This window comes from Ascaphus truei, chromosome 12, assembly GCF_040206685.1.
Source record: "Ascaphus truei isolate aAscTru1 chromosome 12, aAscTru1.hap1, whole genome shotgun sequence".
Taxonomy (NCBI): Eukaryota; Metazoa; Chordata; class Amphibia; order Anura; family Ascaphidae; genus Ascaphus; species Ascaphus truei.
In genome coordinates, this window is record NC_134494.1 from 16,527,461 (window position 1) to 16,554,641 (window position 27,181).

At 44.9% G+C, this 27,181-nt stretch overlaps 1 protein-coding gene across 1 annotated transcript in view; it reads left to right on the forward strand.

The window, feature by feature from the left end:
* The window catches only part of EPS8L2 (EPS8 signaling adaptor L2), a 148,468-nt gene that overhangs the window by 43,774 nt on the left and 77,513 nt on the right, over positions 1 to 27,181 (forward strand). Inside the window, exon 2 of the mRNA XM_075566817.1 lies at positions 25,472 to 25,520. Within this exon, the coding sequence (XP_075422932.1) occupies positions 25,483 to 25,520 (38 nt within the window). The 5' untranslated portion in view covers positions 25,472 to 25,482. The remainder of the gene's footprint in view (positions 1 to 25,471; positions 25,521 to 27,181) is intronic.

Below are 27,181 nucleotides of genomic sequence, written 5' to 3' on the forward strand. Positions count from 1 at the left end.
CCGCTTTAGGTCCCAGATAGGCCCCACTCATGCTCAGCTTGTGGTTGCTATAGGGAAAGCCCATAGTCAGGGATCTTTCCACAATAGCTGCCAGTAGTGAGACTAGCCATCAGCAAAGACGCCTTGCGGTGATTTGCAGCCCTGTGGTCTGGTACCAGACCAACTACGTACAGAGACTCTTAAAGGTTGGACCCTCCTACCGGACACACATATTCACATATATACATATATACACACATACACACATATACACACACATATATACAGACACACATACAGACACAGACACATATATATATATATACAGTATATATATATATATATTCATACACACATACACACGCAGACAGACACACACATATACACATACACACACAGACACATAAATGGCAGCTGCCCCTCTGGCAGTGAAGGGGTTAACACAAGACCGACACAAAAGACTTAGGAGTCTATATACTAAATTCGTCCGGCTATAAAGCGTCTGGGGAAGAACCACCGATTGAATAAATCTTTCATTAATCTGGGTCAATACTTGTGTACTCCAGTTTGGCAACTAGGAGACTTTTAAGTAAGAACAAAAAAGATGCAAGGTTTAATTGCTGGGTGTTGGTGAAGTTCCCAGTGGCAAAAACACACCATGACTAGCAACTGGGGCGGCCATCTTGTTTTTCTTTTTTAAGTCTACCAGAAGTTTTACCTGTTAAATATTTCAGGATGTACTCTTTTTTTTTTCATTCATTTTGAAGTTCTAAACATTTAAAAAAAAACAAAGTAGAACAGGAAGTGGCCAGGTTGTCACTTTGATGATGTCACGTATGACACAGGAAGTGCCAAGTATCATAGACGTCAATGTCATTTCATAAAATGTTCAGCTTTTAAGAACTGACAGGGCAATAGGTACAATGTAACGAAATAATCTAGCAGCGGAGATACTTGTCACAGGCAGAGCCATACATGACATCACAGGAGAGGACAGAGGGACGGCAGAGAGATGCAGAACACTGAACATGGCAGCACACAGAGGGAAACCATGAAATCCATTACTTGGGATGACATAACTTGATTATTTTATTGGTATTTTATCCTTTTTAGTTGAAACCTGACATGGAAACATTCAGATTTTTTTTATTGCCCTTGCCCTAAACTCCTCAAATCTCACTGGTTTCGGGGTTTAGGACGCTGACATCTCAGTAGAGGTGTATATTTATTTTCCTGTGTTGCCAGTTGAAGCTTGCAACATTACAAGGAAAAAACCCATAAGAGAAAGCATTCAGGCCCATGTTGACTTTTGTTGAAGCGAAGGTTGCTTTGCGAGGGTTGGATTTCTTTCCCGTGACCGCAAAGGTTTGTACGTGTGACAGGAGTCTCTGTTTGGTGACACGGTTTGAGATTAGTGGCGTTAACACTGTAGTTGCCAGATCTCTTGGAAAAGTTCAGTCCCCTGGCTTTGTATGAGTAATCTTTTTTCCCCGCAGAGTGTAGAGGGATCGGGAACAGTGTGATGGGGAAGAGACGGGGGGACAGTGAGAGGAGGCACATATGGGGGGCTGTGAGATAGGCAGTGAAAGAGGTCACAGAAGGGACAGTTGGAGGTGGGTAGAGAAGGGACAGTTGGAGGTGGGCAGAGAAGGGACAGTTGGAGGTGGGCAGAGACGGGACAGTTGGAGGGGGCAGAGACGGGACAGTTGGAGGGGGGCAGAGACGGGACAGTTGGAGGGGGGCAGAGACGGGACAGTTGGAGGGAGGCAGAAACGGGACAGTTGGAGGGGGCAGAGACGGGACAGTTGGAGGGGGCAGAGATGGGACAGCTGGAGGGGCAGAGACGGGACAGTTGGAGGGGACAGAGACGGGACAGTTGGAGGGGGCAGAGACGGGACAGTTGGAGGAGGCAGAGATGGGACAGTTGGAGGGGGCAGAGACGGGACAGTTGGAGGGGGCAGAGACGGGATAGTTGGAGGGGGCAGAGACGGGACAGTTGGAGGGGGCAGAGATGGGACAGTTGGAGGAGGCAGAGACGGGACAGTTGGAGGGGGCAGAGACGGGACAGTTGGAGGGGGCAGAGACGGGATAGTTGGAGGGGGCAGAGACGGGACAGTTGGAGGGGGCAGAGACGGGACAGTTGGAGGGGTCAGAGACGGGACAGTTGGAGGGGTCAGAGACGGGACAGTTGGAGGGGTCAGAGACGGGACAGTTGGAGGGGACAGAGACTGGAGAGTTGGAGAGGGGCAGAGATGTTACAGTGAGAGGGTACACTGACAGGCGGCAGGGGACAGTGAGAAAGGGCAGAGACGGGACAGTGAGTAACAGAGGCAGGGGACAGTGAGTGGGGGCAGAGTTGGAGTTCAGAGGGAATACAGATAGGGGGAAAAGACTGGGGACAGTAAACAGTACGGGGAGACAGGGCCATGAGAGAGGACAAGAAAGACTGAGACGGAAACAGTGAAAGAGAAGAGGGAGAAAAGGATCAGCCACGGTGAGAATGGAGAGGCAGAGGCCCAGCATGGGGCCGTCACCACCACAAGGGCTACTGACCGGGTGGATAAGTAAGCCATTTGTCACCTTTCCCCAGCAAGGGGGGCAGCGATATCAAAGGGGGGCGGGCCCCAAAGAGGGTATTTAGCAAGGGTCCAGGATGCTGGGGACACCGTTTTACCTTTAAGAGCAAAGCGTGACCGCGAGTCTCCTGGCAAGAATACAGAATGGCAGCCAATACAGACCATCCAACATTTGACAAATGAAAATTCTGTATACACTTAAATTGCTACATCAGTGCCTACTCATAGCATCTTTTAACCCTTTAAAAACAATGCTTTCCAGGCGACTCTGGCAGCAAAGGGGTTAAGATAAAATTTGAAAAACAAAGAAATGACATCATAAGGGGAGGCGTGAGGTCATCAAATGTGTCACAATCAAGCAGGCTTTATAGGGCCTTGGCCAGGCCCTGTTAGCTTCAGATCCTGATGGACAGACCAGATGCTGGCATTTTAACTCTATAAGTGCCACACTCAAATGGGATTGAACCGGTATCCCATTGTTACGCTCTCTCCCCTCTAACCTTCCCCGCTGGGCCGCTAACCCCGGTATATTGCAATGCTGCAGTATAAAGCTTTACTAAGTATGACTAAAAAACAGTACTGCAGTTAACCAACTTCTTAGGTCCACCCAAACACTAGTTTATTTATATTGTCTCTGCTGGCAGACTGTGCCATGTATCTACTGTTTGATTTCTAAAAAATCCAAACCTGTTGAGCACTGAGATAGAGTGTAGGGGTGTAATTACAAAAGTAGGGGTACTATGGGTTTGTTAATAAGAGTAGTGGTACTTACTCTGGTTGTGTAAATAAAAAGTAGTGGTGCTCTGAGTGTGTAAATAGAAAGTAACGGTACTGAAGCACTAAATATACCCATTTCCAGGTGCCATATGTTGGGGGGTCTGCTGGTACCAACTTACGTCAACCACTAGAGCTGCTATCCCAGAACCCTTTGCATGTGAGCCTTTGTAGAACACAGAAGGTGTGGCTGTAACGCTGCCTCCCTCATAAGAACACTATATATATACATTCCCAGAATTCTGAGAGCTCATAAACTGAATGGAAAGAAGGTCAAGTGCTGTGTAAATGCAGCTATAAAACCCTTTAACTGTTTAAAGAGTCAGGCCTGTATTTACTAAGCCACTTGAATCGGTCATAAGGTGTCTTATAAGATAGCACTGTTTAGTAAATATGGGCCACAGGCCCTTCCTAGGACCAAAGTGTACTAATGGCCGTGACCTACTTAAAGAGTCATTCCCTCCTTGGACCAAAGTGTACTAATGTCCGTGACCTACTTAAAGAGTCATTCCCACCTAGGACCAAAGTGTACTAATGGCCGTGACCTACTTAAAGAGTCATTCCCACCTTGGACCAAAGTGTACTAATGGCAGTGACAAGTTTATAGGGTGACATCTGGGTGGTTGATGTTTCCTACCCAAATCTAACTGTATAAGTATGTTTAAATCATTTATTAACGTTGGTAAACCTGATGAGCTGAGACTTGGGAGGGGTTTGATTTCCTTTGGCTGCTCCATTTTGTCTGATGTCACTGTGTGTTCAACAAGCATTTGCGCAGGCAAAGCCCCTCTCTCCCCTTCCCTTATCTGACAAGGAGTGAGGATGTGAGGGCTGGAGTTATACTGCAAATGAGTGTGGTTCTGATGTGTGGGGCAGGTTTTAAGGTCCCCCACCAACGTGAGATGGATCTCATGCCTCGTGAGACCATGACACCGAGCCCTAATGCGTGAACCCTAAAAGGGCTGTTCTTTATGTGTAATATGCAATTATATATACCCCATCAAATGTAATACAAATACTGTTTTGTTTTGGGAAGCTGTAGCAATATATATCAAAGTGTGTTTCAAACCTTTCAGTGTCTCATGACGTGTCCTTCTACTGAAGGCTAAGCAGGAGATAATTTTTTTACATTTAGAGCAATATGGCTGCGCGGTGTCAAATGGCGCCGTGTTGCCATGACAACAGGACACTACATGACGTCGCAACGTCACGCGGGCCTCAAGTTGCCAGGACGACGGGACACCTTCTGGCGCCGAGACGTCATGGGATGTCACAACGTCGTGGTAACGTGGTAACGTGGCGCCGTGTGATGTCTTGTAGCGTCTCATTGTCATGGCATTGGGCATCACGAGGTGCTGCGACATCACGTCGCGTTCGAGTTGACATGGCAACACCGCGCCATTTGACTCCGCGCAGCCATATTGACAGGAGTTGCAAGGGGTGATGCCGGGAGGACGCCGCCGCCCGGAGGTTTACAAGGTAAACCCGTAGTCCGGAGATACGTGGCCAAATCCCGTAGTCTTCAGGTGAAACCCGGAGTGTTGGCAACCCTGGATATGTGCGTGAGGCAGACAGTCTGGGGGCCGTATGATGTCCTATGTATGTCATGCTGGAAATGCTCATGTTCTAGGAGGAGATCGCATTCACTGCTCCATTTGTGATCGGAACAGAAGCAGAGTGTCGTCCACTTCCGTTCATGTCATCGGGGGCCTGCCAGCGACCACGTGATTGCCACACCAAGCAATCATGTGGGGGAGATCCTGCACGACTGGTGTTACCCGAAAGGATTACATTTGCAGTTCCCCTACAATTATATATTTTGAAAGTGAGCTCCATGTGATTCCCTTTTAAAGCAGGTTACCAATCTTGCTTGGATTGATTTCCTAGCTTGTATTTTCATCTTTATTTAAAAAGGCCCAAAGCCTGCAGTAGAGTGTTGACATGGCAACTCCTACTGTTGGTGAGCATGTGCAGGGCCGCCAACACAAATCGTTGAGCCCAGGACACACATATTAAGCAGCTCCCCCCCGTGCACTGGTGGGGCCGCCCCCCCCCTACACCTCACATCCCCCCTGCACCTCGCATCCCCCCCTGCACCTCACATCCCCCCCTGCACCTCACATCCCCCCCTGCACGTCACATCACCCCCCCCCGCACCTCACATCACCCCCCCCGTACCTCACATCCTTCCCCTGCACCTCACATCACCCTGCACCTCACATCACCCTGCACCTCACATCACCCTACACCTCACATCACCCTCCCCCCTTGCAATTCACATTACCTTTCCCCCCTTGCAATTCACATTACCTTTCCCCCCCTTGTACCTCACATCACCTCCTCCCTTGCAGGGCGCGCGCGCCTTCTGTGCATTGCCTACATGCCGCCGAATTTCCGGCACGGGGGCTGGGCCTACATGGGAGGCCGCAACAACAGTGGAGAGAGGCGCCTGCTGCAGGGGGGGGGGGAGGAGGAAATCTTGGGCCCGATAACCGGACATGGAGCTGGTGGCGCTGGGGCACGGCCAGAGGTCAGGCCCAACTGTCAGCGCCGGCCAAGGCCCCGCAGCCTCCGGGTCCCGGGACAATTGTCCTGGCTCTCCCCCCCTGTGGCCCTGAGCATGTGGCTCACAGAACTGTTTCGCAGAGTTGAGTCTTAACAGTGGAGATGATGGCTGAGTTCAATCTCTGTGAGGGGAAAGAAAAACTTGGACACCTCTGAAAATTAGGGTCCTGAAGCAGTGACTCTGAAAACCATGACACTGACTGAAGTAGGGAATCCTGGTTCAAATCCCAGTGCAGGCTCGTGACTTAACGCTGGTTCTTCTTCCTTCCTCCACCAAGCAGCACATACCGTAGCTGTGTCCAAAGGATCTTATCAAAACAATAAAGGCCTTCATTTCTCGGATCCGGTTCTTTGAGGTCAGAGGGGGCGAGCAACCATATTAATTTAGGTTTACAGACCCTGTATTGTGCAGTATGGGGGACACAATTACAGAAATAAATACGCTGAACGGACGGAAGTTTTACATTCAAAAGAGAGTTTATTGACTTGAGGTTTGTGAAGCGGCCCAGTGACGCCATCAAAAGACAAGGAGCCGCGTTGAGTTTAATGATAACAACAAAATAATGTTTTTTACTGCCATGTAGAATGGAATAGGGTTTAAAGTACCTGTCTGATAGTTTTAGGTTTGAAGTCACTTGACAAGACGTCTGGATAGACAATTTAGGGTGAAGCTTTGAAGAGCATGGGAGGAGAGTGTGCCCAGGCAAAGCTCCCCTCTCTCCCCATGAATCTTTCTATTCCTTAAATCCACCCCACCCCCCACCTGTGCCTGGACCTGGGACTTACTAAGCATTGAATGGTAGTTAAAGCAGCAGTGCCCTTCCCCCTCCCCCCCCCCCCAAATGGATATATTTTATTCTTACCTGAAAGTGGGGGTTTCCCCCTGAGCACATCAGTTATACCCCGAAGTCTGGGACCCCCCAGTTGCGGAGGTATTTGTAGTTTTTCTCTGCCTCTTATGACACACAAAAAAAATGGCCGTCGGACTACTGCTGGGTCACCAATAGAAAGCCGTCGATTCCCGATCTTAGCCGTCTGACCGAGCCCTGGACCCGTCGCCATCGTGTGTCCGGCGGGGACGCTTGTTCAACCCGGCACTGACCACGGAAACTTGGGGGTCAGCCGATCACAGAGCAGCTCAATGGAATGCTGCTTTAACCCTTCCAGGGCCAGAGGGTCGAGCCACCTCTGTGGCCACGGACCCCTGGCACTTCCTGATCACGTGTCCAGTCTCCGGGGGAGGAGACCCCGTTCCGGCAGTAGAGACAGATATAGCGGAGAGGGGGCCGAGTTTGGAGCTCCGATCATGTACAGCCCCTAAAAATGAGCAACGGTAAAGTGTCCACCATAGGGGCCCCTTGGGTGGCATTTTTCTTGACACAGTACAAGTACATCATTAGGACACTGAAAGAGTAAACGCATAATAATAATAATAATAATAATAATAATAGCATGTTCTTGTATAGCGCTGCTAATTGTACGCAGCGCTTTACAGAGACATTTTGCAAGCACAGGTCCCTGCCCCGTGGAGCTTACAATCTATGTTTTTTGGTGCCTGAGGCACAGGGAGATAAAGTGACTTGCCCAAGGTCACAAGGAGCTGACGCTGGGAATTGAACCAGGTTCCAAACTCAGTGCCAGTCAGTGTCTTTACTCACTGAGCCTTCTCCCCATTAAGCGCAATTACCCCTCATCGATATTTAGTGATACTATTTTTTTTTTGTCTATTTCTGTAAGTGTTATTCTTGAAATTTGAGGGTCCAAATTTTGGCAATGAAAAAATTGGGTCGATTGTGCTAGAATATTCTTGCAAAAATAGTTTTCCATCAATCTAAAACATGACCAAGTACAAAAAAAAAGGTGATCGTAAAAGAACGGTTTTCCTGGAATTTCGGGATCCAAATTTTGGAAACTGAAACAACGAACAATTTTACCGAAATGTTCTCGCAAAAGATCTTTGTCATCTGTGTATATGTAACCCGACCAGGTAGCCAAAACGGAGGTGTAGGAGGTGAGAAGATGGTTCTCTTGAATTTCCGGCGGGGTTAAAATTCTGGAAGTGGAAAAAAAATCCAACAATCTTGGAATGTTCTTGCAAAGCATTGTGCATCGATGAACGAATACAACAAAGGGAACGGGTTACAAAAAAATTTTTTTTGGGGGGGGGGGGGCGGGGGCAGGGCCGTTTTAAGACCTTCGTAGGCCCTAGGCACCTTTATTTCTAGAGGCCTGTGTCCCCGATATTTTTACTCATGTTTATGCTAATTTCATCATTTTGCATGTTTCTTTCGACACTAGCGATATTTGGCATCATTACTGTTGTTTCGATATTTAAAGGTATCGATACTTCTAAAGCATTTTAAATTAAAATGTGCTGTTTTCTCTTATTTTGTGATTTTTTTTGTTTAGGTATTTTTTGAAGTGAAATATTGTAGGCCCTAAAAGGTTCGTAGGCCCCAGGCACTGTGCCTAGTCGGCCTAATGTATAAAGCGGCCCTGGGGGGGAGTGGGGGAAGGGACGTCGTCACAATTTTCGAATTTACGAACATGCAACACATTTCCTGGGATGTTCTTGCGACGACCATTCCATCGATAAACATGGCATGTAGCACACAGGTTGTAAGAGACAGCGTGACAGGCTGGCGGACACGCGTGAATTATATATAAGGATACAACAGAGGGCTGCATTCTCTGCGGCGGTGGTAATGTGACTACGGGTGTAATTATATACACTCGGAAGTGGCCGCTCTGACCTTCTTGGCCGACATTTCCCATGGACTTCAATGGGGATATACGACTGGAAGCCATTGGAACGGTTGCTGCGCATGCGTTGCAAGAGGCCCTAAAAAATATCTTCAAGATATATATATTATTCACATAGTGGCTGTAAATGACATGAGTAATTGGACTCAGCTACTTGTGTCTATCTGGCTGACCGATGGCGGCTTTATCATTTCTCCACACAAGCAAAAGACAGGGGTAAAAGAACAATTTACCCTGGGGCTTTGATGTGGGATGAACAGCCTTACCGCCAAAAGACATTAGATAAAGGTTGTAAAAACCCATGCAAATCTTTTGCTTACTGTGGAAGGTTAAAAAAAATAATGATGATTGACAAATGGTGCGAGCGATGGCGCCCGCAGCTCTAACAAAATGCAGGAAATCTATGGGGCCGGCCATAGTGCACGCGAGGAAGCGCGACAGAGCGGAATTTTTGTTCAGCAGGCAAATGGTTTTGTTTTTGTCGCGTGACTGCCGGGTCATGTGAGTGGTTCAGCCAATGAGGGCGTACCGGCCTCGTGACGTCACGGCCCCGCCGCCGCCACGCCTCCCCGCCAATGTGTTTCTCAGGCCACAGACCGCTCGGCCGACAGGCGCTCCGTCACGCTTGTGCGCCCACTATCCGAGGCCGTAGAATTCATTTTTTTTAAAAAAAAATCCATCTAAATATGTTGTTTTCCATTCTCTTTAAACCTTTGAGGAGCGGAGGGGCCGAGGCAACACCCCCCACGCCCACCCTCCCCTCTACCCCCCAGCACAGCACGGTCATGTGACCGCGGCGGCCCTTTAACCCAGAAACAGAGGCGTCCTCCTCTTCCATTTCCCTGCACTGCAGACCGCCGCGTCCCACGCTCCGTGGGAACGCAGGGGCGCGATCTACCCAGAAACAAAAAGGGACTGCTGAGTTGGGGCTGAACTGAAAGGGTTAAAGGGTGACCTAGTAACAAGGACGTACTTAATGGATTAAAGGATCTTTCCCACGTTGAGACCAAAATGACCTGATGACAAGTGACATGTATCATTCATTAAAGGATCAATCCTACGCAGGACCAAAGTGACGTAATGACAGTATCATATTTAATTTCAGGGAGATCCCTTTTTTTTTGACTAAAGCCTATTGTAGGACTGAACCTTACATTTTTTTATTACATATGATTTATTGATATTTATTGTAGTTCGACTTACAGCTAGGTTTCTGGGACCGAATTAAAGCGCGCAATTATATGCCTGGCAGCAAAAAGGTTCAAAATCATATAAAAGGGGTTCCATGGCTAAGTGCTTTTGAACCTCTTGCTAATTTTTTTTTATTTTTTTAAATAATCCTTTTATTTAGTTTTTTTTTTTACACATAGTAACTGTTAAAAAGTTGTCAATCGCCTAGTATTAGCAGAGTGATGTATAGATATATACGTGTCTTTGACAGACAGTGTTATTAATCCGGAGGGTTCAGGGCTCCGATACATTTGTTTTGACACAGGAAATAAAATTACCTCGCTGTGAGCACATTCACATGTCAGACAGATCTGCAGCCCTGCCCTGACCCATTATCTCTTAGCATACAATGCTTCCACTGCAGCCAGGGATTCTGGGAAATGACATGCAAATGAGCACTCGCAGTGTGTCACTGTGTCGACCCAGTGACATTTTCTGCTTGCAGCTACGTTAACAGTCAACTAACACAGATCTGTAGTCAAATAACTATATTACATCAGACCTGGCAGAGAAGTAAAGGAATAAATATAACTCCTATTGCTCCATATAACCTCTCCCTATAACTCCTCCTATTGCTGCATATAACCGCTCCCTATAACTCCTCCTATTGCTGCATATAACCGCTCCCTATAACTCCTCCTATTGCTGCATATAACCGCTCCCTATAACTCCTCCTATTGCTGCATATAACCGCTCCCTATAACTCCTCCTATTGCTCCATATAACCGCTCCCTATAACTCCTCCTATTGCTGCATATAACCTCTCCCTATAACTCCTCCTATTGCTGCATATAACCTCTCCCTATAACTCCTCCTATTGCTGCATATAACCTCTCCCTATAACTCCTCCTATTGCTCCATATAACCCCTCCCTATAACCCCTCCTATTTCTGCATATAACCTCTCCCTATAACTCCTCCTATTGCTCCATATAACCGCTCCTTATTACTCCTATTGCCCCATATAACCGCTCCCTATAACTCCTCCTATTGCCCCATATAACCGCTCCCTATAACTCCTCCTATTGCTCCATATAACCACTCCCTATAACTCCTCCTATTGCTCCATATAACCGCTCCCTATAACTCCTATTGCCCCATATAACCGCTCCCTATAACTCCTCCTATTGCCCCATATAACCGCTCCCTATAACTCCTCCTATTGCTCCATATAACCACTCCCTATAACTCCTCCTATTGCTCCATATAACCGCTCTCTATAACTCCTCCTATTGCTCCATATAACCTCTCCCTATAACTCCTCCTATTGCTCCATATAACCGCTCCCTATAACTTCTCCTATTGCCCCATATAACCGCTCCCTATAACTTCTCCTATTGCCCCATATAACCGCTCCCTATAACAACTCCTATTGAACATAGAACATAGAAGAACATAGAAGAAAAGGAGAGAGACAGCACACAATCCCAAAAATAAACTAACACACACAATTCAAATTGTGAGTGTTACTTTGTTATTGAAAGGAAAAACAAGCGCAAATAACATTACTAATAAATCAAATAACACAAATGGTATACTATCCTTAATGAGTGCAGCTCCCGACGTAGAATTCAAACCAAATTCAATCAGCAAACAAAGGAGAAACAGGTGCGCAAATCACATCAGGGCATGGAAAGAAAGTGAAAACACAAAATAGTGCAATATTGTCAACCCCAACAGATAATTTCTGTGTTGAAAGTTCTATAAAATTTGCACTCACGTGTTTAACGTGAAATGAAAGCGTTGTGGTTATTAGAAGTTACCAACTTTTGTCTCCAGACAGGTACTCCAGATCCAAAGAGAGGGGGGGAAATCCATATACAAAAAATGGAAAGCAAAAATAGTATAGTACTGTTTTTAATATTAAAAACACAAAGTATTGGGGGGCGTGGCCAGGGGTCTGAGCGTGCTAGTCGCAGCTTGCTCTGCTCCTAAGGAAACCGACACCTATATCCGATCAAACCCGAAGATCGGGAGGCAAGACACCCCAAAACACACTTGCCACGGTGTGGCACAAGTTACAACACCTTTGGGCTCTCCCCAGCGTAATTGGAACTGGCCCCACGGCTGCCAAATCGATCGCAGGTTCCCCCTCTGCCTCCAAGCTGATCCCAAGATGGCCGCCGGGACCGGGAGGCTGCATTAGAAACAGCCGATTCCGGACTCACGGAAGGAGGTAAGGGGTGTCCCTGCGCTTCACCGATCTAGGCGGAGGTGCGCCGTTGCAGTCGGGGGGTCGCCGCTCGCCCCCCCTCACATAACCCTCTCTAATAAACTTATCCCCACACGCCCGTGCCCTGCCGGAGTAGCAAGATGGCGCCGGCTAAAGTGTGAGGCGCCGACAGCTGCCGATCGGAGGCGCGGCGGAACCGGAGTGGGTGCCTTCCCTTGTGGCTCCAGGGCCCTGTGAGCTCCGTGGGAGGAAGGGGGGGACGATCCACCCAGAGGGGGGAAGACTTACCACTCAGCGCGGCCCTGTTTGAGTGGTGGCCGGCGGCCATCTTGGTTCACCCATCTGGCACATCACTGCTGGGAGTAGCCGGCGGCCATCTTGGTTCACCCATCTGGCACATCAGTGCTGGGAGTAGCCGGCGGCCATCTTGGTCCACCCAACCAACACAGACACTGTTAAGAGATGGTTGGCGGCCACCTTGCTCCTCCCAAACAGCACAAACTGCATTTAAGTAAATAAAAGATAAAGTGACACTGAAAATAAAGAGCTGGAAGAAAGTGTTAATGAAAATTCACCCACTCTCCCTCCCCTACAAACCATTTTCACTGGGAGTCCCAACATCCTCCATTAACTTTCCACTGGGCCCAGTACAGTCTCTAAAATCGGCCCAGATGAGAAGGGGGAGAGCAAAATCACATGGAACAAAGGCTCAATTAAAAGCAACCATGGAACCGCTTCCAATGTTTGTGTGATCAGGTCTCCATAGGAATGAGGGGGCTTATTCCAATTTAACTTTTCTCTTTTTTTTTTTTGTGCTACATCACCTAAATATATTCAGCTCTATTCAAAGTCAAAAAACTTACCAAGAAAAAACAACAAACATGCCATCCACTAAACAAAAAAAACCGGTGGCCAGACGTGAGGCATCCCTTTTCTTCAAAAAACAAAATACCAAAGATCAAGAAGCGTCTACCGCAGGCGGAGACGCAGATTCAGATCTAGACTCTGGAGAAGAGACGGACGCTCCACTTACCCGCAAAGAAATGATGGGGTTTGTACAAGAACTAAAAAGCTCTTTCCACTCTGAGATGCAGAGCTTCCGCCGCAGCATCAGAGAGGAGATTGCGTCCATAGGTGACCGCATTGTGGACTTGGAGGAGAAAGTGGATAACACCGCCCTTGCACAGGAGACCCAAATGCGAGACATCGAGGAATTAAAAACTCAAGTCAAAACTATCTTCGAAAAACTGGAAGATACGGAGAACCGGTCAAGACGCAATAACCTGCGGATCAGAGGTATCCCGGAAGAAGTGGACAATGCCCAATTGGATGCTTATCTCACTCGGCTTTTCATGTCCCTGCTACCCGAAACATCGGATGAAAAACTTCAGATGGACAGAGCCCATAGGCTTCCTAGGCCGAAAGGCCTAGACCCAGCAAAGCCACGAGATGTGATCACTCGCCTACACTATTTCCGTATTAAAGAAGAAATACTGAGAGCCGCTAGAACCACCCCAAAGATAGAGCAGGATAATGTTCCACTCCTCATCTTCCCGGACTTGGCTCAAACCACGCTGAATAAACGGAGAATGTTCACGCAGATCACCAACTCACTGCGGAACAATAAAATCCGCTATCGCTGGGGTTTCCCGTGCAAAATTTTGTTCACTCATCAAGAGACGATGTACATCCTACTCTCACCTGAAGAAGGTGAGGAAAAACTACGATCATTGGGCTTACTCGAACCAGAGGATCCGGAGGCCTCTCAAAAGCCTCGTCATTCACCTAAGGCACAACGCCAGGCATGGGTGAAAACACCAACCTCTGGGCGAGCAAAGACCCAACCCACTTGAAGAACTAGAGCTGGATACTTATTTAACACCCATTTAAGATGGCAGACAAGCCACAACGTGGTCTGGACTTAAGGTACTCACCGAGACGTGGCCCACTCCAGTAACCCACCTAAAATCTAACCAACATTTGAGGTACCTGGAACACATCGACCAACTCGGTCAAGCCACAATGACCACGACAAGTCCCAAAATCTAGGTTATTTCCTTGTTCATAGTGAAACTATTCTCCCAAGTTACCCACAAGTTCGAATCATTCAAAGTTGGACAATCAGTTTGAACTAACCCGAACACTTAAAAGGACTGACATACAATGTTTGTTTGGAACTGTTTTCTAGACAAAATTGTATTTGTAATATAAGTTTATATGTTGTCTATAATAGAATTGGTCTCCAAAAGTTCAGCTACCAATTCTCTATTACAGGTTAAAATATTAAAGGTTACGTTTTAGGTAATTTTTCCATGTTATTTATCCCTCTCCCCCTGTAAAATACGAATGCAGAGTCTGCCAAACTATAGTTGCCAGTCAACCCTACTCAATGCCTTTAAAATTGAGAAAAGACATGTTGCTGTAAACAGTTATAACGTTTAATGCCCCCCATTCTTGCTTTTACTTCCCTGATGTGTAAGATCACACACACAACCCACCCCGTACTCTATGGGGTGATTTTGTTTTCCCTCTTCGAAAGTTTAGCTCCTAAACAACGGAGCACTGCGACGTCAAGCCGCTGGGCCACTGCCCGCCCCCCTCACGTTCATTTAACCTGTGAGTGCGAGAGACTTGCACCACAGGTCCTACCATGGCTGGTCCCCCCAAACAATGTTTGGAAGCCGGGGTCCTCGGTTTACCCCTCCCCTCCCTCTCTATCCCTCCCCTCCTCCAAGTTTTGCAAGCATTTGCCACTACCATGTAATAATATGTATATCTCTCGTTGTATATGTTCCCATACCAGATTGTTTCCAAAGACGGATGTACCGACTCTTCAGCTGTATGTAAGTTATCACTCTGTTCATTTGTATTATAGAACCTTGAACCACTACCATGCCGATTAATATAATATCCCAAAACACCAAGGGCTTAAACACCCCCCGAAAGAGACGTATTGCTCTCTCGGAAGCCAAAAGACTGGCAGGAGATATAATCTTGCTACAAGAAACTCATTTGAAAAAAGAGGATCAGTCGCTGCTGTTCAGCAATGACTACCCCCTAATCTACCACTCATCAGCTCCCACGAAAAAAAATGGCGTAGCAACACTTTTCCATAAAAATTTAAACTTCAAAGTAGACAAAATTAAAAATGATCACGCTGGGAGAATTCTAATTATTACAGGGTCACTGGACTCCACTGATATAACAATAGTCAACACCTATGCCCCCAATGAAAATCAAGAGTCCTTTTTCCAGGAACTAACAAATTTAATTCTCTCTGTCCAGAAAGGTCTTTTAATTTTAGCAGGAGATCTAAACGCAATTATGGACCCAAATCTAGATAAATCTCCCAGTCCCCCCCCGCCACAAAAAATAGCCCCCCCCACTCGGGGACTTGTATCTATGACCAAGGATCTATTGTTGGTAGACTCCTGGAGATTAGTCAATAGCAATGTAAAGGATTTCTCCTTTTTCTCTCACCCCCATAATAGCTATTCTCGAATTGACTATATCCTAATAGACCAACAAATTAGCAATAATATTTCCTCAGCAGTAATTGCCCCCTCTGCTTGGTCAGACCACTCTACGCTTATAACCAAATTGGCTGGCCTCACGTCCAAAAATAAAACAAGGTCGTGGTCCCTGAATGAATCCCTACTACTGAACCCACAAAATCTCCAACTAATAGAAAAAGAACTGGCCCAATACTTTGAATTAAACAATACCCCAGAGGTTTCCTCTTTTACCCTTTGGGAGGCCCACAAATCAGTGATAAGAGGCAAACTGATTGCCCTGGCTTCTCAGAAAAAAAAAGAAAAAACAAAACAAATTGAAACACTAACACAAAAATTATCAGAACTAGAATCTACCCACAAGTCAAATCCATCTCGGAAAAATTATAGGCAGATAATCTCAGTGAGGGGCGAACTAAACCTTTTGTTAGTGTCAAACGCAGAAAGAGCTATAAGATGGAGCCAACAGAAGTACTATGAAAAAAGTAATAAAGCAGATAGAATGTTGGCACGCAAATTAAAGCAAAAACAAGCTAAGGCTAAAATTCACAACATCTACACTAAAAATGGCTCAGTATCTCACAACCCCAAAATCATAAGCGATGCATTTAGGGACTACTACACATCCCTTTACAATCTACCAGGCCCAGTGGGAGACTCGGCTAAAGAGAAAAGAGCAATAAAAATTCGAAATTATCTAGCAAAATGCCGACTCCCTACTCTAGACCCAAACGACATCACAAACCTTGAAAAAACTATAGAGCCCCTGGAAATTATGGAAGCAATAAAATCCCTGAAAATTGGGAAGGCCCCTGGTCCGGATGGATTCTCTAATCTTTATTACAAGAAATATTCCACAACTCTCCTCCCATTTCTTACCAAAGTCTTCAATGAGATGACACAAGGCGCACCCCCTCCTAGAGACATGCTTCAAGCTACCATAGTGGTAATCCCCAAAGAGGGGAAAGATCCCCTACTGTGCTCTAGCTACAGACCTATTTCGCTATTAAATACAGATTTAAAACTATACGCAAAGATTCTGGCCAATAGATTAAATAGTATCCTCCCTAAATTGATTCATCCGGACCAGGTGGGGTTTGTCCTGGGCAGACAAGCCCTTGATAACACAAGGAGGACAGTGAATCTAATACACGTAGCAAATCTCACGAAGTGCCCATCTCTATTACTTTCTTTAGACGCTGAAAAAGCGTTCGATCGATTAGATTGGCAGTTTATGTCAGCTACGCTTTCGCAGATGGGATTCACAGCCAAAATTTTAAATAGTATAAACACACTATACTCCACACCAACGGCCACTGTAAGGACGAACAGCTCTCTGTCTGACCCCTTTCCAATATTAAATGGAACCAGGCAGGGTTGTCCGCTCTCACCTTTATTGTTTGCCTTAGCCATAGAACCATTAGCATGCCAGATAAGGATGAACCCCAATATTGCGGGTATTTCTGTTGGCCAGGAAGAATTCAAAATAGCTCTTTTTGCGGACGATATTCTATTGACACTTTCAAAACCCCTCACATCCCTCCCTAACCTTTTCCATGTATTATCAGAATTCGGCTCACTTTCAGGTTATAAAATTAATCATTCCAAATCCATGGCCCTTAGTTTAAACCTCCCTAAAGAATTAGTAAAATTACTCCAACTAAATTTTGACTTTAAATGGAATGCGAACCATATTAAATATCTAGGGGTGCAACTAACAAAACATTATTCGACCCTATACAACGCAAATTTTAAACCCTTTTTTGAGCAGATAGTCAAGGACTTAGCCAATTGGAACCCATATATAATATCCTGGTTTGGGAGAATAACCACTATTAAAATGAACATTTTACCTCGACTCCTCTACCTCTTCCAAACCCTCCCGGTTAAAATCTGTCAGAAAGATCTAAACAATATTCAGAAGAAAATTTTGAAATTTGTCTGGCAAAACAGGCGACCTAGAGTCCGCAAAGATATTCTTTATAAGTCCAAATTAGAAGGAGGCTTAGCTCTTCCGAACTTACAAAACTACTATAGAGCAGCTCAATTAGGGCAACTTGTTAGCTGGCATTCAAACCCAACCGAAAGGAGGTGGGTCGAGATAGAGGATTTGATCTGTTCCCCATGCAAAATAAAAAATCTTCTCTGGCTCAACAAAAAGTCTAGACCACCCGAGAGTCTCAAGAACCCGGTGATATCCTTTGCCTGTAATCTTTGGGACTCCCTCAAATCCAAGTTTCAACTAACTGGTTCCCCTTCCCTCATGCAACCCCTATTCTCAGACCCCTCCCTTCCTTTTTACACAGAAAACCCACTCTCCCATACCTGGGTTCAAAAAGGACTCACGAGAGTCAAGGATATTCTCACTCAAGGGAAAGTCCCCCCATTCGCTTCTTTACAAACGAATTATGACATCCCCACGGCCGACTTTTTCAGATTTCTCCAGGTTAGGCATTATATCCAATCAGTCTACAAATCAGGTCAACCCCAGGCTTTGACTTTATTTGAAGACTGGTGTCTACACCAGCCCCATATGAAGGGCATTACCTCCAGAGTATATCAAAGTTTATCCTCTATCAAGAGCAACCAAACCCCCGATAACTATATGGTATCCTGGGAAAAAGATTTTAATGTCTGTATAGATCTCGATATTTGGAAAGACATCTGGGAAGCTGCCTCCAAAAATTCATCGTGCGTTGTAATAAAAGAGAATATTTACAAGTTAATATACAGATGGTACATGACTCCTGCCAGACTGCACTCTTTTCTCCCAGGGGTCTCCCCACTATGCTGGCGTGGTTGTGGCGAAGTTGGGGATATTCTGCATATATTCTGGTCATGTCCCAAAATCCAACAAACTTGGACAGAAGTGTTCACCTTAATACACAAGATCCTAGATATCACTGTCCCACATGACCCAGTATATATATTGTTAGGCAAGCCAATAGCCAATATTCCCCGAAAAAAAGCTAGAGTACTAACCCAAATGTTAAATGCTACACGGTGTACAATTGCCAAAAATTGGAAACAACCTGCCCCCCCATCCTTAAACCAAATAAACAATAAAATTTGGCATATAGTTTATATGGAAAAACTCTCAGCCTATCTGAATGGCTCGACCTCACAATTCTCTGAGATTTGGGCTCCTTGGTTTCGCCATGCAGGTATATCCCCATACATAGATTAGAATACTTGGAACAGAGTGATATATGTGACAGTTAAATTGTTGTGTACAATGCTATATTTTTACAAATGCTATCCCTTCCCCCCCCTCCCCTATCCCCCCTTTTATATGTTATATGTTTTGTTAATTTTTCTTTTGTATGAAAAAAAATGTTTAATAAAAATTTAAGTAAAAAAAAAAAAAAAAAAAAACACAAAGTATTCCACTTACATAAGTGCCTTTGTTTGTGAGCATTCAGACCACCCTGGGTCATAGGGTCAGACAAAGATGTTCACAGCAACAGCAACCGCTCCACGACCGTCACAGCAGGTACTGGGCTGACTAAAGTTGTCCTCCACTCTGGATGTCATCAACAAGGGCTCCTTAGTAATCACTGATTCACCCAACGCGCGTTTCCACTGCAAAGTCTTCCTGTTATTGGGACGTTGTGCTGCCTCTCTGCTTTTTTCATTGCTCAGAAGTGTGGCCACATTTAAAGAGACAAGCACCTGTCTATGAAGAGAGAGACTGGTGGCAGTTTAGGACCCTCTGGGGCCCCTGGGCTCCAAGGCTTTGGTGGGCCTTTCCCCGAGGCAGCCCACCTCCTGCAGCGTTGCGGCATCACGTGATGTCGCGTGGCCATGTGGCGTTATTTGACGTCGGGTCGCCATGACAACGCGACGCTGCAGGAGGAAGACCGCTCAGGAGAAGGTAAGAGACACTACTCTCAATCTCACACACGGACACGACAGTGACCGCCGGGCTGCTGCTATGGGGAGCTGGGAAGTCAGAGCTTTGGCCCACCATAAACTTGGGGCCCCCTAACCTTGGGGGCCCCTATGCACGTGTCTAGAGGGTAATCCAGCACTGGCTCTAACCTTGGCTATTGATTTATCCCTTATTGTGCGCCCTTTAGGCTAATGCCACTGTGTGTTCAAGAAGAGTTTACGCCGGCAAAGCACCTCTCGCCCCTCCCCTTATCTTTATTAGCTCTATAATAAAGACAGGGTAAGTAAAATAAGGTTAAAGAAAACTGCTGATTAACAAACACTCCCATATTCGCAAGCCTCTAAGAAATTCCATTAGTAACTAATTTCCAGATAAACAAAAAACGCCAAATCTTTACTTCTAACACAGCTAAGTTTAGTTTAAGGAAGCAAGATTAAGTTTAGTTTAAGGAAGATTGTTAAATTCTTTACAAAAAGTTGGGGGGGGGGGGGGGGGCGGGGAGGGGTTTGGACCAAGCTATGTGCGATAGCACTTTTACGTTTTGCCCTCGGGATCATTTACGCATTAGCTTTCAAGGTTCGGTCTTCACCAAAGGAAGCCGAGGGCAGATAAACATAACACCGGGTTTAGAAAAGTTATTTATTGCGGGTCTATAAAAATCAGGACATTCCAGCACTCTCCGCTCAGCAGAGATAACAACACCACGTCCAATGCTGTGTCATGTTAACGCCTCCTGTGCCCAAGGCTTCCGTCGGCATCTGATTTTGTGTAAACCTTTGAAACGCTGCATATATTGTCTGCTTGTGGGTGTTGTGATGCCCAGACCACGTTGCAGTCTCTTTTGTCCCAATTTAAGCCCGGAAACACTGTATAACTGCAGGGGTTTTATTTACAGGGATTAAATCATATACCAGGCCCACCGCCCCTTTAAATCAAAACACATAAAAATAACTCCTATTCCCTTTAGGGAAAGCTAACTACACCATAACTCTCACCCTCACTAACTGCATGGCCAGCTAAGCTGGTTCCTAAGCCAAAACATGCCCTGGCATATGCAACCATGTAACACAGTCTCTGCATACAGTAAAGTGTTTTTGCATATCTGTCAGTCCTTTAGAGCAGACGTACCTGCTTTAGCAGGGTCTCTCCTCCTTTCTTCCTAGGGGAACTCAGCCCCCACTTGAGCCCAGAGAAACGCCTCTGTAGGTTCCTCTGTAACCAGCTTCCGCAGCTGGTGAGCACTTCTATCTCCCCCCTTCTCTGGGGAAAACAGTCCCTCAGTCTGGCAGCTTCCTGTGTCTTTTAAAACACTTCCTCATTCAGTTCATTCAGACAGGCTGATTAACTCTATTAGTTAGCAGCTGCTGCTGTCTTCTCTTTGAGGATTAACGCTCTGTGGACTGGAAAGCACACTTATTTCACTTTTCCAGCCCCTAGAGGACAGTGATGGTATCACAGTGTGTTAAAGGTCGTTTATGCATTTTGTAAACTGACGCATATCGTAAACCTGGGGGTGGTTATCCCTCAGACCCGGAGGAGTTTTTCATGCATAGGGATGCAGACTTTGATACATTCTATTATTATATACTGTATGTGGTGTGTAAATCCTGCTAAAATCCTCGTCAGCAATGCAACCACTACATATAACGCCTCCTATTGCCCCACATTACTGGTCCCTATAGCTCCTCCTATTGTTCCATATAACCTCTCCCTATAACTCTTCCTATTGTTCCATATAATCTCTCTGTATAACTGATCCTATTGTTCCATTTAACCCTCCCTATAACTACTCCTATTGCTCCATGGCACACCTGTGAGCAGATGACCTACATACGGGACAAGGGTTAATACGGCCCACTTTTCACCTTCCACAAAGGTCCATGAAATTAATAATATCTCCCCTCAATCTGTCCAAATATACCATCTATCACAAACAACACACTTGTGAACACGTGACTTAGATATGCAACCAGGGTTCATAGGCACGGCTACTCTAGCCAACTCGCCTTTCTCCTGCGCAAGGTACTTTTTATGAGTTAATATTAACCCCCTACTCAATTGCAATCATATCTATCCAATGCCACCACCCAAGAAATATGCAAACATTTATAATTAATATATATATATATCTGCCAGGGTCTCAGATCCCAGTTTTTTAGAAAAAAAAACTATGTACGCACAAAAATCTGTTGTAGCAAAATGTGTCCGTAAATGTAAATACTCCCTACAAAGTGTGCAAATAGTTCATTCAGAGCTCCAAAGCATTACTTATTAAAGGTTTATTTTAATATACAAAAATACAGTACTTAGGTTGAAAATTCCCGTGTTTGATCCCAAAACACACCTCTTGTTGAATTCTAACTTATAATTAAAAAGTATGGATTTGTTTTAACTTCCCTTCATTGAGAACAGCATAAGCCCACCCCTGTCGTAAATTAACTAGTGGGTTGACAGTTTTACAACTTAAAAGAAAAAAACCAAAATTTCTTGACGTTTAAAGTCTGTCTAAATATATAAAAGGCCTGATAACTTAATCAGACACCATCTTCATTGTTGAACATTAGAAAGAAATACATTTTTAGATGGATATTAGATAGATGAATATTTGTAGATGGGCATTATCTAGATAGATCTATATTTGTAGATGTACATTAGATACATGTATATTTGTAGATGTACATTAGATACAGGCATACCCCGCTTTAAGGACACTCACTTTAAGTACACTCGCGAGTAAGTACATATCGCCCAATAGTGAAACAGCAGCTCACGCATGCGCCTGTCAGCACGTCCTGAACAGCAAAGTTGAACTCCCTACCTGCACTGAAGCTGTGCACAAGCGGGGAGACTATACAGTAGAGCCTGTTACAAATGTGTTATTTACATCAGTTATGCACGTATATGATGATTGCAGTACAGTACATGCATCGATAAGTGGAAAAAAGGGAGTGTTTCACTTTAAGTACATTTTCGCTTTACATACATGCTCCGGTCCCATTGCGTACGTTAATGCGGGGTATGCCTGTAGATGTATATTTTTAGATGTACATTAGATAGATGTATATTTGTAGATGTACATTAGATAGATGTATATTTGTAGATGGAGATAAGAGAGCTGTATATTTGTAGGTGAACATCAGATAGATATTTGTAGATCTAAATTAGATAGATATATAGGTCTATATTTGTAGATGTATAGATATACAGATGTATAGATGGACATTAGATAGATATATCTATATTTGTAGAGGAACATTAGATTGATAGATCTATATTTGTAGATAGACAATGGATTATATATATCTATATATATATATTTGTTGATGGACATTAGATAGATATATCTATATTTGTAGATGGATATTAGATAGATATTTGTAGATCTGCATTAGATAAATAGGTCTATATTTGTAGCTATGGATGATAGATAGTCAGACAGCTGAAGGTGCAGCTATGTGGGAATGTCTCTGCCTCTTTTCGGGGATGAATCCTGTTTGAATCCCAGTGTCTGTTTTTCTTGTGACCTTGGGGAAGTCCCTCAATTTCCTTGTGCCTCGGGCACCAAAATTAGATTGTAACGTCTGTGACAGACATATTGTGTATGTTATTCACCCCTTTGCTTTGCTGCTGGTGGCAAAGTGGTTAAGCAGGATAAAATCGCCTGCTTCCTATATTGTACCTCGCTGGGGAACATATGATTATTAGGCAGGGAGGCAGGGCCCGGGCTCTCACTCCCAGCCAGGGCAGCTTTGCTATGTGAGGAATGTGAAGTGAGCCCTTTAGATTTACAATGAAAACACCCTTTTTTTGTTGAAAGGTGACTTGGAAGTCAAGAAGTAAATGATTATATACTCAGGACAATGTCACAAGTGTCATTGTGCTGGGGGAGTGCCAGGCTGAGACAGGCCTGGGTTTTAATGTAGGATGACCTCCTGACTCCAGATTATCTGGAATAGGTGTTTTTTTTACAAATACCTACATGTCAGATCTTGTTCCTAAACCAATTTTTAATATGCTGCACGGGGGAGGGTTTCTGTCTCTTTTTTTACTCGCCATAACGTGTTTTGTATCTGGTTGTAGCCACTTCCAGCTTCATATTGCAAACAGGGTTGCCACCACTCCGGGTTTTGGCCACGTGTCTCCGGGCTATGGGTTTACCTAGTAAACCTCCGGGTGGCGACGTGCGCCGTCTCCCGGCATCTTCTGGCATCCTCCCGGCATCTTCCCCCCTGCAACTCTTGTCAATATGGCTGCGCGGCGTCAAATGGCGTCCCGTTGCCATGCCAACAGGACCGCTCCGTGACGTAACAGCATCACGTGACGCCTGTTGCCATGACAATGAGACGCTATGACAACGCAACTTCACGTGACACTAATTAGGCACCATAAAGCATCCCGTTGTCATGGCAACTTGATGTCACGTGACGCGGCCATATTGACAAGAGTTGCAGGGGGAAGATGCCAGGATGACGCCAGAAGATGCCTCCGAAGGTAAGCGCGACATTAAAAAAATGTTTTCTCCGGATTGGCCTTCAGTAGAAGGTGGTAACCCTAATTGCAAAGTCAGTAACCAACCTCACACCGATGAGACCCAAAAGATCAAAATAGCTGACTAGGAGTAGGGTTACTGGCCATGCACTTCTTTACCCCAGGCAGTGCTGAAAGAGCTGTGTAGTACAGCATGGCATACGTTTATTGGGCTCCATGTTAAAATGGACAAGAACCTAAAAGTAACATGCGATTACCCAGAATCCCTTGCTGCAGTGGAAGCATTGCATGCTAAGAGATAATGGGGGAAGGCAGGGTTGCAGACCTGTCTGAGACGTGAATGTGCTCACTAGTGATATTCTTTATTTCCTGTTTTTAAACAAAATATTTTGTCCCGTATGTACTAACAAGTGTTCTGACAGAAGCCGCCTGCCAGTCCAGGAAGACAATTTACAGCCCATATTTACTGCTTACTTAATCCAAGACACAGCTTTAATTGGGTTGGGGTTGCAAATACCCCCTAAAGTGGCATTATCCTAAACACAACGAGGGCACATTAGGGCAGGCAGAACTAACCACGCCCCAGGTTAATGCATCGGGCAGGCCGCTGTTTGTTTAGCTTTGAGGCTGTTTGAAGAGATCCACCATGAGGATGTGCCAAACAAAGGACACATGAGGCCTTTTGTTCCCGGCCTGCTAGCGGTGTATCTGACAGCCCCTGGAAGTCATATTGTATGTGTACTCAGCGCAAGCTGCTGCTGTAAGGGGAAGGTTTCGAGTTAGAACCAGAAGGCTCAGGAGACGGGCAAAGAATGCTCAGAACATTCCACTGACAGCCAGCTGAGGGAGAGCAAACTGGCTTATATCTATATAGCTGCCTATATGTGTCCTCTCCCCTATGTCTCGCTGTATTATGTAAATAGATATACATATCTTTCTATACATACATCCACATATACATACTGTACATACAGACAGACATAATACTGTATCTATCGATAAATACATATAGACAGACATCATAGATTGTAAGCTTTCCGGAGCAGGGATATTGTCTGATCTTATTTGTTGCACTTATTGTACTATAATTCCCTGTACTGTACTGTCTCTCTTGTAAAGCGCTAAGTACAGGGTGCTATATAAATAAATATATACATACATAATATGTATGATATTGATGTATCTATTCAATCTAATATTATGCATGACATATTTTGTAGAATGCTAGAATACGCTGAAATGTATATGATATATTTAAATTCAATGATAATTGAATAAATCTCTATTTATAAGGCGCCAGAATAGAAGAGAATATTTTACATATAGAAATATTAAAATAGCACATACATCTACAACAGGTAAAGAGGTCCGTGCAGCTTACAACGTCAAAGACGTCATCGTAATTAAGCCTGGGACCAGCAACGCATTGCTAGCAGAGACGGAGCGATTGTTTCTATTCCTGACCCCAAGAGCTAACGCTCTAATGGTTTTCTAATGGCATCCCTTGTGTTTTCTTGCAGTGGACGCAGAGATGAGTCAGTCGGGATCTGTCGGAAGCAAACACTCCAAGTAAGGACTGAGTTACTGCACCGACACACTTTATTCGAGCAAATACCCAGTATGTACCTGGCAGATACCTGGAATGCGCCGCTCCTCACCTCTAACAAGCCCCGTTGCATTTGCCTTCCCAGCCTGGGTTCATGCCTGGCTGATGGGCGGCTGATCTGTTAAATGATAATGATTAGGATTTAATAGGCTGCAATGCTTCGCGTGTCTACCAGATGGCATAAATTCATGAATTGTAATGCAGTATATATATATATACTGTGCAGTATTGCAGCCAGTGGGAATAAAATGCTTCAATCCCTGCCTGGAAAATAACTCAATGCACTCGGGCAGAAAACAGTCACAAACCTCAATACACCCGGGTATACCCGAATTCGTGGGACTAGCCGAGCTCGAATAAAGTGTGTCGCCAGTGTACACTCTTTGATATTAAAAAAAACCCTTAGGTGCCCTTCTGGCATTGAAGCTGTTAAAACAAGCTGCGCCCTTTTCAAATGACATACGGAAATAATAAATGCTACCCTCGTCTTACCCACGGCTGGAGCACTTATGACGTACAAGGGTACGTCATGGCATTAATGCTCATTCGGAGAGATGCGCAAACTTGCAATTGACCCCTTTTTGCGTACTGTCGCATTCTTACCAAAGATCGCAAGGAGTTTGGCCCCCACAAAAAGTCCAAAGAGAGAAAGTTTCATTACATAGTTACATAGTTACATAGCAGATGAGGTTGGAAAAAGACATACAGTATGTCCATCAAGTTCAACCTATGCTAAATTTAGATGACAGATACTCATCCTATATTTGTACATACAGTATATTGATCCAGAGGAAGGCAAACAACCCCCAGTGACATATCATCTAATAATATCTCATAAAGGGAAAAATAAATTCCTTCCTGACTCCACGTATTGGCAATCGGATTACTCCCTGGATCAACATCCTTCCCATGTATACTTATTTGGTATATACCTGTATACCTTTACTTTCTAAAAAGATGTCCAACCTTTTTTTAACATATCTATTGTATCTGCCATCACAGTCTCCATGAGTAATGAATTCCACATTTTAACTGCCCTTACTGTAAAGAACCCTTTCCTTTGTTGCTGGTGAAATCTCCTTTCCTCCAACCCCAAGGGATGCCCCCGAGTCCTTTGTACTACCCTTGGGATGAATATTTATTTTGAAAGCTCCTGGTACTGTCCCCGAATATATCAATTCAATATAGCAATTGAACTTTTGAATTTCGCCGGACAAAAAACTACCCTGAAATAGGACTGTTGCTGAAGGGAGAGAGAGTGAGCGAGTCCTATTTCGCTAGATGCCCAAGTGACCTATTTACCTCCCCAAACACGCCTTTAAGCAACATGTGGAGAGGTACCTGTGCACAAAACTGAACACACCTGAGATACCTGGGAAATGTAACAATTGAAATAATTTGCATAGCCCACTTCAATTTTATGCACAGATGTCCTCTCATTGAGGAACGATTTGGAGAGGTATATATGTCACTTGCATCTCTAGTGAAATAGGACTCTCCCTCTTGACCTCCCTCCAGCTTTAAAAAGTAAATAAATAAAAATGCACTGATTTTTATGAGTTAGACTCATAAAGTCTATAAGACGCTGATGCTAAATATCGATGAGACTGAGTCCATATCAGTG